The 15,300-nt window shown below is 35.5% G+C and overlaps 1 protein-coding gene across 4 annotated transcripts in view; it reads left to right on the forward strand.

The window, feature by feature from the left end:
• LOC123548644 (probable RNA-binding protein 18) overlaps nt 1–15,300 on the forward strand; it is a 69,872-nt gene that overhangs the window by 1,723 nt on the left and 52,849 nt on the right. For all 4 annotated transcript variants that reach the window (XR_008367393.1, XR_008367392.1, XR_008367394.1 and 1 more), the window contains exon 2: nt 8,761–8,904. Coding sequence is in view for 1 of the 4 variants with exons in the window: in XM_053524794.1 (XP_053380769.1) it covers nt 8,854–8,904 (51 nt within the window). In the remaining 3 variants the exon portion in view is untranslated. The remainder of the gene's footprint in view (nt 1–8,760; nt 8,905–15,300) is intronic.

Here is a 15,300-nt window from a genome sequence, read left to right on the forward strand (position 1 = left end):
AACCGTAAGAGTAACTGTAAGGTAACCCTTAAATTAAAAGTCACATTAGTAAATTCCGAATCACAGTAAGTACACTTTGATCCTATTAATTCAATGATATTAAAATTATTATATTCTGAATGTTCAGCTCTGTTTAGTTGTAATGAAACATCTGTTAATATTTTCAGTATGTACATATTAATTTTTTATCAGGTTTGTGACGTCATTAATGACACCAAATTAATGACAAAATTGTTTAATCCCGCAGATGACTGTACTTTCTTCATACAGACCAGCACCAAGTTGCATTCATTCAGTGACATTTTTTTGGGAGAGGGCGGGGGAGATACCTTATTTAAACTGTCATGGCACAACAAATGTACGCACAATTGATATCGATGTTATGTTTATTCAATTGAACTGGTCATTAAACAATGTGTCCAATTTTCATTCAAATCTGTCAAAATTTGGCAGAGATAAAAACAAAAGTCAGGTGTAGAGTTAGAAAAATTGTTGAGCAAATGATTATAAAATGACACTGCAGATGCATTTCAGGCAGCAATACAATTTGAATTTTAGCTTTGAACTGACTATAAAAAAATATTTACATATTGTACACCTTTTGAGAAATGTGTGCGAAAGAGAAAATATGATAAGTTTTGAGGAAGAAGACTACAGCGGAAAATGAATTACATATAAATGTATAAAATTCTCACGTAAATAGTTAAAATCACTTTACTGTCATGTATACAAACAAGTACTTTTAGCTCAATCAGTAGAGCGCAGATCTATGGATCGCGGGGTCGTGAGTTCGATCCCCGGGAGAGGTGAATGTTCTCCATGACGATTTGATAATAGACATTGTCAGGAGTGATTTCGTCCTCCACTTTCTGAATCATTTGGAGATGTTGGCAGTTACTTGCAGGGAAAAGGCTACTACTTGTAGAGACTCCAGAAACACTGATTAAGTTAATTGACCGCCGTTACATGACTGAAATAATGTTGAAAGTAACATTTATAATATTGTATGGAATCCTTCTCCAACCCTAAAGAAATGATTTCAAATCTGGTGATGATTCATTATATGATATATATTTATGTTAATTTGTCCACGTGACGATGGTTAAATAGGACCATTTTAGAAGAATAACTGAAATATTGGTCACAGCATAGGTTTACACAGTACATGTACGGTAATAAACTAATCAGAACAGATCTGTAGGATTTCAACTAGTTAATCTATACACTATTCCCTTGATTTACTGTAATATTGTAGTCCTTTTTTTACTATAAGTCAGGCATTTATCATCATATTTTAGGTATTTCCAATTAAGTAGCACATTTCAAGAACTAGATTCTATCACCGAAGCTCTTAATACGATATTTGCATCATTTTATTCTAAAAATTCACCAGTCTATTTCTGTTTCCATCTTTTTAGCTCACCTGTCACAAAGTGACAAGGTGAGCTTTTGTGATCGCGCGGTGTCCGTCGTCCGTGCGTCCGTAAACTTTTCCTTGTGACATCTCTAGAGGTCACATTTTTCATGGAATCTTTATGAAAATGGGTCAGAATGTTCATCTTGGTAAATTCTAGGTCAAGTTCGAAACTGGGTCACATGCCATCAAAAACTAGGTCAGTAGGTCTAAAAATAGAAAAACCTTGTGACCTCTCTAAAGGCCATAATTTTCAATGGATCTTCATGAAAATTGGTCAGAATGTTTACCTTGATGATATCTAGGTCAAGTTCGAAACTGGGTCACGTGCCTTCAAAAACTAGGTCAGTAGGTCTAAAAATAGAAAAACCTTATGACCTCTCTAGAGGCCATATATTTCACAAGATCTTAATGAAAGTTGGTCAGAACGTTCATTTTGATGATATCTAGGTCAAGTTCGAAACTGGGTCACGTGCTGTCAAAAACTAGGTCAGTAGGTCAAATAATAGAAAAACCTTGTGACCTCTCTAAAGGCCATATTTTTCATGGGATCTGTATGAAAGTTGGTCTGAATATTCATCTTGATGATATCTAAGTCAAGTTCGAAACTGGGTCACGTGCGGTCAAAAACTAGGTCAGTAGGTCTAAAAATAGAAAAACCTTGTGACCTTTCTAAAGGCCATACATTTCACAAGATCTTCATGAAAATTGGTCAGAATGTTCACTTTGATGATATCTAGGTCAAGTTCGAAACTGGGTCACGTGCCTTCAAAAACTAGGTCAGTAGGTCAAATAATAGAAAAACTTTGTGACCTCTCTAAAGGCCATATTTTTCATGGGATCTGTATGAAAGTTGGTCTGAATGTTCATCTTGATGATATCTAGGTCAGTTTCGAAACTGGGTCACGTGCAGTCAAAAACTAGGTCAGTAGGTCTAAAAATTGAAAAACCTTGTGACCTCTCTAGAGGCCATATATTTCATGAAATCTTCATGAAGATTGGTCAGAATGTTCATCTTGATGATATCTAGGTCAAGTTCGAAAGTGGGTCACGTGCCGTCAAAAACTAGGTCAGTAGGTCAAATAATAGAAAAACCTTGTGACCTCTCTAAAGGCCATAATTTTCAATGGTCTGAATGTTCATCTTGATGATATCTAGGTCAAGTTCGAAACAGGGTCATGTGCGGTCAAAAGCTAGGTCAGAAGGTCTAAAAATAGAAAAACCTTGTGACCTCTCTAGAGGCCATACTTGTGAATGGATCTCCATAAAAATTGGTCAGAATGTTCATCTTGATGATATCTAGGTCAAGTTCGAAAATGGGTCACGTGCCATCAAAAAGTAGGTCAGTAGGTCAAATAATGAAAAAACTTTGTGACCTCTCTAGAGGCCATATTTTTCATGGGATCTGTATGAAAATTGGTCTGAATGTTTATCTTGATGATATCTAGGTCAAATTTGAATCTGGGTCAACTGCCATCAAAAACTAGGTCAGTAGGTCTTGAAATAGAAAAACCTTGTGACCTCTCTAGAGGCCATACCCTTGAATGGATCTTCATGAAAATTGGTCAGAATGTTCACCTTGATGATATCTAGGTCGAGTTTGAAACTGGGTCATGTGCCTTAAAAACTAGGTCAATAGGTCAAATAATAGAAAAACCTTGTGACCTCTCTAGAGACCATATTTTTCAATGGATCTTCATGAAAATTGGTCAGAATTTTTATCTTGATAATATCTAGGTCAAGTTCAAAACTGGGTCACATGAGCTCAAAAACTAGGTCACTATGTCAAATAATAGAAAAAACGACGTCATACTCAAAACTGGATCATGTGGGAAGAGGTGAGCGATTCAGGACCATCATGGTCCTCTTGTTTATCTTTGGCTTTGCTTCTACACTCTCACTTCCTATTCAAAACAAAGTTGAAAAACGAATCAGATCGTAACAATTTACAGATCTGACACATGGTTTCAGACAGGATGTCCTTGTCAATGATAACATTGTGAAATCAAAGCTTGTGTCTTGACACTGAAACATTAGTCATTCAGATGTTTTGCAAATAAAAATGTAAAATTAAAGAGAAAGTTGCTTTAGAATTTTTTATAATAGTAACATTCAGGCTCGTTCAGTGATACTTTGAAGTTACACCTTACGATATTTTCATGATTACTGACATATGATGGTTCAGCTAATCAAAATGATGAAATATGGTGGTTGGGTAGTTACCAAGAGATATAAAATGCGTAAAAATAACTTCAAGCAGGATGAGAGGAGCGTGTCAATCAAGAAGCGATTTGAAATTCAAAATGATGGATTTATAATAAACAGATAATGCCGATTGATAAATTATGTCAGGCTAACCTGTCTATAGCTAGTGAAGTGTTATGGAGTTTATTCATTTTTTTTATATAAGGGTAAGAAGTTAATTCTATATAAGGGTAGTTCGTTCTAAAATTCCGCACTGAATTAAATTGACAGTATATTTATTTTTACACGTTTAAGGCTACAGTAGCATTAGCTCACAATTGTTAATTTTATAACATCAGTAGATTCCTTCGTGATACATTGGTAAGTTTGCTCCACACGGTTCTATCACCAACCAACCACTCGGAAATCTAAAGGTATTGTAACAGGAAAACAAACATGCTTTGCCCCTATATTCACAGTCATAAAGATCATACTAATAACCAGGGCTTCGGAAATTTGCCGGTTTGTCGGTTTTGAACCGATTTTTGACTTTTCAGACCGATTCGTGAAGTGAAAAAATGAAAAAAATCGTTCCCGTAAAAATGGAGAAAAGTATAAATTTTGGTCTGATATCTCAATACACGATCACCTGCCAAGTAGGAAATTGTTGGTCGCACCTTCAGATAATCAATAAACTTGTCAATCAGTCCGTAATTAGCGCGTGACACAATCAGTGCTCGCGCGGCACATCCTTTAATGTTTGCAGACAGCCGACTGCGGTGTATTAAACATTTTTGACTGGTTTCCTAACGTTTCTGACTGGATCCAAATCATTTCGACGGGGATCCACTTCTTTTATTTAGAATCTGACGGATGGTTTATTTCAAAAGGCTATGTTTGATCACGGTAACAAACAAATGGTCGCTGCATTTAATCAAAGAGCTATAATTGTACATTATAGATCTTTGATTTAATGAGACATCACACGGAAAACCGATAAAAATAATTTTTATAATTACTTGATTTGAAAAATTACATGATTCATTTGTTGGGGCTCCAGTTGAAACAAATGCAGAAAATCGTATTTGCAACCCGACTGTACAAAAAAGAAAAAAATGGACGGGCAACCACGAATGATAAAGAAAACCGGAGTGGCACTGTTTATCAAATCGGTCTTTTAAAAAACGTTTCAAAATGAAATTTTTGTTTACATCAGAAGAGAACATATAACTTTATAAAATGTAGTTGCTTATTGAAGTACAACGTAAGTGAAATGAAATATCCGTGGCCAACCCGCGTGACGTTTTGGTACCTATACATGCGGGAAATTCGATCTCAGCGTTCAAATAACGTACACATTCGGTCCGCGGCAGAGTATTCTTTAAATACTGAGGCTGTTTAGCAGAGAATATGTGTCGTGTAACTCACTTTGACGCATTGTATTTTATAGAATTCCGTCAAAGAATGAGGAAACATCACAAAGTATCTGCCGTGTATACGGTATCGAAGTCACATGCGTTGGCTTTTAGACAGTTACGCACACGGTGTCAATGCCTCGTATTATCTCGGAAAAACATCGAAATTTAAACAAAGTAACGATCACACATAACACTGAATAACTGTCTTCATTGTATGGTAACGCGCGGGGACTGGTAACTCAGTTTTAATGCATGACATGCTTATTTCTTTACCCTATCACGTTTTACAAAATATGTAATATTAGGAATGCGGTGGGTGGGGTAGCGCCGATGTCAGGATTTTCGTTTCGGACCGATTGAGTTATCAAAATTTCCATAGCCATGCTAATAACATTTGATATACTGTTGAATTCACTGACAGTTATCAAGCCTTCTTGAAGTTAAGACATCTAAAGAACCAACATAAACAAATATACAAAATTGTAGATATTGAAACACTTGAAGAGCGGTTACAAGTTCTTATTATATAAATAGCCTAATGTCAATGTGCAAAGAAATAATTTTTTAGCTGATTCAAAAATATGAAAAGTACCATTTTTCATGCTGATGGAATGAAAAAAAGAACAACACATACACACAAAAACATATTTGCGCTACTTATATAGGTAGTATTTCTAAACACCCACACATTCATGAAATTGCTATATATAGCACATGCGTAAACCAATGGAATAGAGTTTTGATTGACAGCATGGACAGTTTTAGATAATGCTAGAGAGAATTTTCACATTTCATTTTATCTCACAAACAGACTTAATCAAACCGAGTTTGCTACAAAACCGAGTTTGCTTTTTAAACGTCCTGGAGTTCTATGCCTCTGAAGGAATCTTTAGATCTGTCAACAGTTAGTACAGTCAAACTATTTTTGCTAGAGCTTGACAGGACAAGCAACATGTGTTCGAGATATCAGTAGTGAAGTATACATTATACAGACCTGACACCGAGTTCGAGCGAGCCAAAAGTAGTAATTGGATAATCTGAATTCGAGCAAACAAAGTTTGACTGTATAAGTCTTTATAAGATGCGCGCCATAGATTTTTTCTACCTGTACTGTTCATACAGACAACCATACAGGTAACAACCAATTTTAGAAATTGTTAGCCAGAAAACGGAAATTTTAGAAGCATGAGAAAGATAACTTCCATAAATGAACAAAATATATTAGAGCGCACGAAAATTTAAACTCATTCTATAGAAATAACTTTAGTCATTTTGAATTTTGCCAGTCTCAAATGCAATAAATCTATTTGAAGTAATTTATTTTACTTCTGAGATTCATAATTATCATTTTATATTTGTAGATGCCATTTGATTTATTTTTGGTTTCAAACTGAAAAGAACCAGCCAGACTATAGTTGATACTTCATCGGTCAGATATCAACAATTTTTCGATGTTGAAACAATGTTTGAATTCGACCATATTTCAACATTGATAGATCAGTTATTACCTTATTTCAACGTTGAAACAAGGTCATATTTCGACAATATATCTCACAGTTGACTGTCAATATTTTGGTTTATATTTCACAATTTTAGGGAAAACATTGCTTAAACTTCACAATTTTTATAGGACTTATCCTTGCTTTTCATGAAACAAAAAGCTTAGGGTCCTTTCACAGAATGGGGGAAAAGCCCTGTCATGTAATGCTGTTGACACCATTTATTCAGTTAAGTTGAAATGATGATGGCAATGGTAAAAAATTGAATCTGTGATGGGGAAAAGTCAAAACTAAGGTAAGAAGTTGAAACCATGAAGCAACTGTGGTGAAAAGTCGAAATTATTTCAACTTTTCACCATAATGATTGTAGTTTTAACTTCTCACTATTGAAGTAGCGTTGTTTTGACTTCTTACCATAGTTTCATTTTTTTACCATTGTTGTTTTGACTTTTCACTATCTTAATTTTGACTTTTCCATTGTTGTTTCACGGAACTTGGTATGTAACATCCTTGTAAAGTCTCCACTCAAGTTTGTTCTAATGGTTTAGCTTAGCCTCTCATAGGGGCCACTGAGCTAAAAATAGAAAAAATAGGAGTCACAGAGCTAAAAATTGAAAATCTTCTAGCAGCTTCTTACAAACCTCTTGATGTTACATAATCTTCACTAACAATGGTCTGTAGCATTCTGACATGAACCCCTCTGAAGTTTGTTCAAATATTAAATTCTGTTTAGCTCCTTTAATGGGCCACCAGAGATTAAAGTAGACAAGAAACTGTTTGAAATATTCCTTCTTATGAACAGCTTCACCAGACTTGGTCTGTAGCAAACGATTCTTGTATGGTTTTATCTAAAGTTTGGTCACATGGTTCTGCTTGTTCCTTTTAGCAGTCATCAGAGCTAAGTATGGAAAAAAAATAAACATATGATAGTCAGAATCATTTGGTGGATCTTCAACCAAACTTTTTAAGTAGTGTCCTTGTATTAACTTCTCTCATATTTGCTCAAATGATTCCACTTTGCACATTTAGGGATTCCCTAGAGTTAAAAATATAAAAAACCTTCAAACAACTTCTTCTCATGAACTGCTTGATGGATCTTCATCAAACTTGGTCTGTAACAACTTTGCATCGACCTGTTTCAAGTCTGTTTTGATGGTACTGCTTGCCTCCTTTTAGGGGCCACTAGAACTAGAAGTAGAAACAGGCTTCAAACAGCTTCTCCTAATGCTCCTCTGGATGGGTAACTTGTTCCATGGTATCCTTGCATTTAATGGGTCTACTAGTTATGGGCCACAAAAGCTGAAACAGAAAAAATCTTTAAACAACATCTTTTCATGAATGCTTATCTCCGTCTTTAGTATTCTCAGAAGAATATTTCTCAGTTTTATGTAAATGTTTCTGCTTGACTGAGATATTTGACTTCTAGAAAAGATTGGGCAGTTTTCAATCTTTTATTTGACTTAAAAATTTTGACCTGCAAAAATAACCTACTTTATTTAGAATAAGAATCGTCAAAAAAGTGCTGCAGTAGCTGGACATATACATTCCACATGACAGGAAATCTTCAAAAGTAGTGGATAATTTCACCCTTAAATTTTGCACCTAAAATAGTAGCATGTATCAGCCAGGTTAATTTGTTGTTTACTTTTACACTTTATAAAGCAGTTAGGTGGTTCAGGGGGAGGGGGTTGGAGGCAGTAACAAATAGAGAAGAGGCTATGCAGTGGTTGTCAAACGACATGAGCCATCTTAACCCTTACCCTGCTAAATTTCTATAAAGAACTTGTCCATCTTTAAATTGATATAGAATTACTATTTTTTTTGTCCCCCCCCCCCCATTTTCACCTAATTATGTGCCTCACTCAAAAAGTATTTAATGTAAATTCATGAAACCTTGCTTGAGTCTTTATCATAATGTGACCTTGCACACTTGGCATTCTTCTTGAGAATTTTAGTGTTTATTACAGAGTTATGGCCCTTGAAATAGCCAAAATAGTGGATTTTTTGTTTGTGATGCTCAAAGCTCAAAAAGTATATGGTATAGAATAATGAATCCATTTCATTTTTTTTTTTTTTTTTTTTTTTTTGAGGCTATACCCCATTAAGACTGCAAACATTTGAATGATTTCCCCTTATTTGTGACAAATGTACCAGTGGGGGGCACACCCTGTGTCCTACAGACACATTCTAGTTAAACAAGTTAGACCTTATTGAAAATGAAAATATCAGATTTTGTGTTTTTCAGACATGACAGTGCCATTCCAGCTGAAGCAGTTGTAAATGTGACATCAGCATATTACTGAGTTTTGATGATTTACAAGGAGCCGATTGGTTGACAATGGCAGAGGGTGATGCTAACAAATTTGTTAGACCAAAACTGCAGCATGAGGTAAGAAACATTTTGTTATGAGTTTAAGCAACTGACATTCTCAACTCTGCCATGGCTGAGTAGTTAACCTATAGCCTGCTGGCTACAAATGATTCTGTCTTTGAGAAGATAAGACTGTAAGCTGATCATGGTTTGCAGTGTTTGCTATTCAGTCAGTAAATTTTCAGTGAACACCCCTTCAAATAATAAATGGTATTGCCCAGTCCAGTCCATTTTGAATCACTTGCCTGTTACTGCTTCCGGCTTGAAACCTCACTTAGGGTGTAGAATTCTTTCATGTGAGGAAGCCAACCAGTTTGATTGCAGAAGATCGGTGGTTTCATCTAGGTGCCCACACTTATCTGAATGATGCTCACAGATGCATCTGGGTTCTTCTACCATAGAAACCTGGAAAGTCATCATATGACCTATAAATATGTCAGTCTGATGTTAAACCCAACTATAACAAACAACCTCCCTGCATGCCCCTTGGAGATTGTATGCCTGGCATATGATATATATAAGTAATATAAAGGTATCAAAACAACAGAAAACAATTAGTTAAACTGTTCTCTTTTTATGCCCCCGAAGGGAAGCATATTAGTTTTCAACTGTCCATCCGTTTGTTCGTTAGTCCGTCACAACGTTAACTTTTTGCATGAAGGCACTTTACTCGTGAACCACTGCATCCAGGACCTTCAATCTTCACATGCTGATAGTACTTATTGAGTACACGACTCCTACCAGGTCAAAGGTCAAGATCACAGGTGCCAATGTTATCTTTTTGCATGAAGGCACGTTACTCGCGAACCACTGCACCCAGGACGTTCAAACTTCACTTGCTGATAGTACTTATTGAGTACATGATCCCTACTGACTTTGGGGTCACCAGGTCAAAATCAAGGTCACAGAGGCCAATGTTAACTTTTTGCATGAAGGCACTTTGCTTGGGAACCACTGCACCCAGGACCTTCAAACTTCACATGCTGATAGTACTTATTGAGTACATGACACCTACTCACTTTTGGGTCACCAGGTCAAAGGCCTAGGTCACAGGGGCCAATGTTATCTTTTTGCGTGAAGGCACTTAACTCGCGAACCACTGCATCCAGGACCTTCAATCTTCACATGCTGATAGTACTTATTGAGTACATGACCCCTAGTGACTTTGGGGTCACCAGGTCAAAGGTCAAGGTCACAGGGGCCAATGTTAACTTTTTGCATGAAGGCACTTTACTCGCGAACCACTGCACCCAGGACCTTCAAACTTCACATGCTGATAGTACTAATTGAGTACACGACCCCTACTGACTTTAGGGTCACCAGGTTTAGGTCACCAGGTCAAAGGTCAAGGCGCTGCGGGGGCATTTGTCACCATTAGTGACAGCTCTTGTTATATATAAAATGTCTGTAAAATTGGACATACTTGTACACCTTAAATTTTTATATGCCCATAATTATAATGCTGAGTGAGCTGACTTTTGATTAGCAGGTGTACATGTAGAATGTCACAGGTAAGAGCTATTTTGTTGATTTTGTATCTACAAATCGAGACAGAGATATTTGAAGAGAATATTTGGATCACCAAAGCCTTTCATAAAATTTCACATAACTTGTTGTAGGAAGGTTAACTAAGCCAGCTTAGTTTAAGAATAAATTTAGTAAGAGTAATTTCCCTTAGTTTAAACCTGAAAACCTGAGTGGTCTCTGTACAGCTCTTTAAATAGTTTAGAAAAGAGATTTTATTTGCAGGTTGTCTTTATTAACTGCAAATATTTGAAATGCAAATAAGGAGAAGCAAAGTGGTATCTGGTCTACAGTTTGACTATATATCAAGCTCAAAGTTGGGCATTTTTTAGAAGAAATAGACAAAAAAAAAATACATCACTTGTATTAAACCATCACTTGTATTGAACAACCACTTGTCTTAAGCAGTCAGTCAGCTATCTTTTCAAAATGACTTTTTGTTCGAATTTCAAAAATTGTGTTGCCCTTTGCTGGCTACTTGATACAGGTAACTGCCCTGATAGCCTTATGATAGAGCATCCGCTGTGAGTGTGGGAGGTCGTGGGTTTGATCCCAGGCCACGTCATACCAAAGACATGAAAAATGGTACCAGTATCTCCCTTGCTTGACGCCCAGCATTAAAAGGGAAACTGGCTTCTCTTTTCTCATACCCTCATGGCGATAGATTCCATCAGGAATGAGGTGTCGAGAGTGATTGATATAAGTTGTAGAACTTGCTTCACAATCCACCTAAAATAAGTATAAACTAAACTTAATACAGGTTTGACTGTATTTTGTTACAGATGAACTTTACAAGGACCTAAAAATGTGTATCAGGAGAATTGTCAAGATTTTTGTTTTTCCTTGAATAAAAATTGAGCTCTTAAGGATGTTGTTGAAGCCAGCAGCTTTCTAGTAAACTGAATCCCCTGTAGCATGTTTTCCTCATTACTTTATTTCATCTGTTTTTCTGTTTACCTATTTAAAGTAAAAATTAGGCTGGTTGACATCAGCAATGAAAACAGGATATAACCAAACCCAGTAATGTTGTAGATTGGATATTTTTGTCATCAGTTTTAATTTGCATTCTAATATGGATACCATTGGATCCCACATACTCTTGTATGTCAGCAAAATATTTTATCCTATCTAACATCAGTTGCCTTTTTGAAATATAAAACACCTAATCATATTAAAAATTTTGAGGAAACGGTGCTTCAGCGATATATGACCATTTTGTGTCGATTCGTTGTAAAACCCAACTCACTTACTCACTTCACCTGCAGTTGAAAAAAATGTTTTCACTGGGATATTGAAACCGATGTTTACTATTAAAAATTGTTCTATCTTTTAAATTAGTTATTTCGCATTCCAAGAATCTGTGATTTCATAGCTCACTGTCATGTTTAAAACAAAAGTCATTTGTATAGTACAAAATTAGTAATGTCAAGATATTCTGTAAAATATGTGGTTGAAGACTTTTCACACAGAGCTGTGAATCAATATATCGTGTATATTACTCACCTGATATATCATTATGAAAATTATAGTCCAGGACATCACTAAAGTTTAATGGTCAGTAGTCTTATTTGCATTGATAGACTTAAAAAGATGATAGATATTTAAATGTCAACTATCTGTGTTTAGACATAATGTTACTTAAAAAATATAAAAAGTGAGAAATGATATCCAATGTACACTACCTCCAGAACAAGATTTTTGTTTAAACATGACCCATACTTTGAGTTTACGATTTTTAATGAAATTTTGCTCAAATTGGGAAATATTTCTATGTTATTTGAATGTGATAATAAACTTATAAAATCAGATTTTGCCAAAAAATTAAATAAGTGCTTGCTATTTAGTTTCTGTGACTAAATTAACAATGGATCTTGATTGGGAAGTTTCTTTTTGTATGAAAATTGAGAGGTGTGGTTGGAGGAAGAGTAAGAGAGGATTGGGGTGAGGTGCTGGGAAGGGAGAGGAGAATAATGTTTTTGGATTTGGAATCATATTAAGCTCAACTATTGGAAGAACAGTGGTGACAGCTGTTCCACCTAAGAATTGGCATACATGCTGTGATGGTTTTGTAAGGTCATATCTCAGTAACCTTTAATTGATTTGAAACTTCACACAAGGCTTTCTTGTCATCCTAAGCCTACTAAAATAACTAAAGATCGCTTTTGATTGAATGTATTGAAAGTTATGCACCTAGTTCAACATAGAAATTGTGGAACAGTCAACTGCACTGGCTTTTGGGCAGCTCTTGTTTGTTATAAAATCATTGCCAGACAAAGGACAAAATGAAAATTTAGAATCTATAAAATTTATTTTAAGAAAGATATGACACTGAAAGAGTCAGTCTGGAAAGTGTTTCCTTTACATGAAAATACTAAGCAAACTTTTGCCAAGTTTCTTTTCTAGCTACATACCTACTAGCAATTAAACTTGAATGAAAGCAAATATTTTTGGTCTCAAAGAATCAGAAAGAATTTGAACTATTTCCTGGTGTAATAATCTCTTTGACTCTATCCCAAAAATAGCTTACCTATTAATTCAACAGCATGATGTAAGGCTGAAGTGGTTTAATAATTGTTCACCTGTTACATGCTTTCTTTGCAGTTTATTCTGCACTCACAATACTCAAAGTTTGATTCACCAGTTTTGTAAGGTTTTTATACGCCCGTTTGAAAAACGGGACGTTATTATGGGAACGCCCCTGGCGGGCAGGCGGCGTCCACAGACTTTGTCCGGAGCATATCTTCTTCATACATGGAGGGATTTTGATTAAACTTGGCACAGTTGTTCACCATCATGAGACGGAGTGTCATGCACAAGAACCAGGTCCCTAGGTCTAAGGTCAAGGTCACACTTTGAGGTCAAAGGTCAAATTCAAGAATGACTTTGTCCGGAGCATATCTTCTTCATGCATGGAGGGATTTTGATGAAACTTGGCACAATTGTTCACCATCATGAGATGGAGTGTCTTGCGCAAGAAGCAGGTCCTAGGTCTAAGGTCAAGGTCACACTTAGAGGTCAAAGGATACAAGAATGAAAACTTTGTCTGGAGCATATCTTCTTCATGCATGGAGGGATTTTGATATATCTAGGCACAAATGTTCACCACCACAAGACGGAGTGTCATGTGCAAGAACCAGGTCCCTAGGTCTAAGGTCAAGGTCACACTTAGAGGCCAAAGGTCAGATACAAGAATGACTTTGTACGGAGCATTTCTTCTTCATGCATTTTGGGATTTTGATATTAACTTCGCACAATTGTACACCATCATGAGACGAAGTGTCATGCGCAGGTTCCTTCTTTAGAATTACTTCCCTTTGTTGTTACTATAAATAGCTTATATTGTAACTTTTTCATTACTAGTCGTAGGGAAAAATCAAGACCACTTTTCTGTAGAACAACATGCATGTTACATCCAGTTCTGAGGTGTATTTTTACCTATCACTACCTGGTAAGTATTTTTGTGTGGACTTACAATTTTTTTTTGGATTTTTTTTTTTTACATTAACTTCCTTTAATTGTTACTATAAATAACTTACATTGTAATTTTTTTATAATTGACCGTAGGGAAAAACCAAGACCACTTTTCTGTGGTACAACATAGATGAACAACATAGATGTTACTTTCAAATTTTAGGTGTATTTTAAGGTATCTCTACCTGGTAAGGATTTTTTTGGTGGACTTAGAAAAACAAAGAATTACAATAATTACTAAATTAAACATAGTAAACAACCACAAAATTAAAATTCCATTTGCAAATACAGGTGCTAATGTAAAGAAATTTGCTGTGACGGGCATATATTGTGACATTCTGGCACTCTTGTTTAAAATTCTTCTTTTTTGTGCCTCTTAAAATTTCGGTATGGGTAGGGGCAGCACCTTAGAGTTGCCTTGTCTGACCCTCCATCCATCAGTCTGAATTTGTTTTGTGTATATGTATCTCAAAAAGTATTTGACACAGAGTGATCAATCCTCACAGGATTGTCATTCATCATGTGAAGTTGCGCACCTAATGTTTTAAATGAGCTAGTTTAAATTGGTATTTCACACAGCCAGACCAGAGTAATGGCCCTTGACTTAGTGAAAAATATGCATTAAAAGGGCCTAAAACTTTGTTTTGCACGTAGCTCACAATGTTTTTGACAAATATGAATAAATAATAATATAAAACATTATAAGAATATTATTCAGCATGTATAGTTGTGCACCTGGAGATCGGTTTGACATTTCACTAAGCCAGAATGGAGTTATGGTCCTTGATTTAATTAAACATACACATAAAGTGCTTAAAGGTTAATATCGCATATACTAGCTTGAAAATATTTCACCTGCAGTGACAGGAAGGGGAGCACCAGTGTCCTTAACACACACAAAGTTTTGCCTGAGGTATACATCGTCCTAAGCTTACACTCTGAAATTTATAGAAGCCTCAACTTTTCTAAGTGTGGTCATTCTATTAGATTCTGGCCTATGATCTGTCACTTAAAAATTTGTTTTTGAAAAATGCAGTATTTGACAAGAACCTGTTGTTTTCATTGAGTTAAAAATGTAACAGAAAGATTTATTTGGGGAAAAAAAATGAAAGTAACGCTATCTGAGTAGAAAATAATAAATTTGTTTAAAAATTTAAAAATTGTTCTTTTAGGACAGTATTTATTTATGAAAACACACAAGTAGTCAGTAAAGTCAGGCCCTAATATATTGAAATGAAGGAATTTAGATACTTAGAGCATTTTGATGTATGAACATAGGTTGCTTTCTGATCTAAAAGATTTCATATTTTGATGTTTAAGCTGGAGGCGGGCCTTTTCAGTTTTCAGTTTTTCTAAACAATAATTTAATGAAAAAAAGATACTACCATTGATTATCAACATTTTTAGCTCGACTATTCG

This window comes from Mercenaria mercenaria, chromosome 15 (assembly GCF_021730395.1).
Source record: "Mercenaria mercenaria strain notata chromosome 15, MADL_Memer_1, whole genome shotgun sequence".
NCBI classification, from domain to species: Eukaryota; Metazoa; Mollusca; class Bivalvia; order Venerida; family Veneridae; genus Mercenaria; species Mercenaria mercenaria.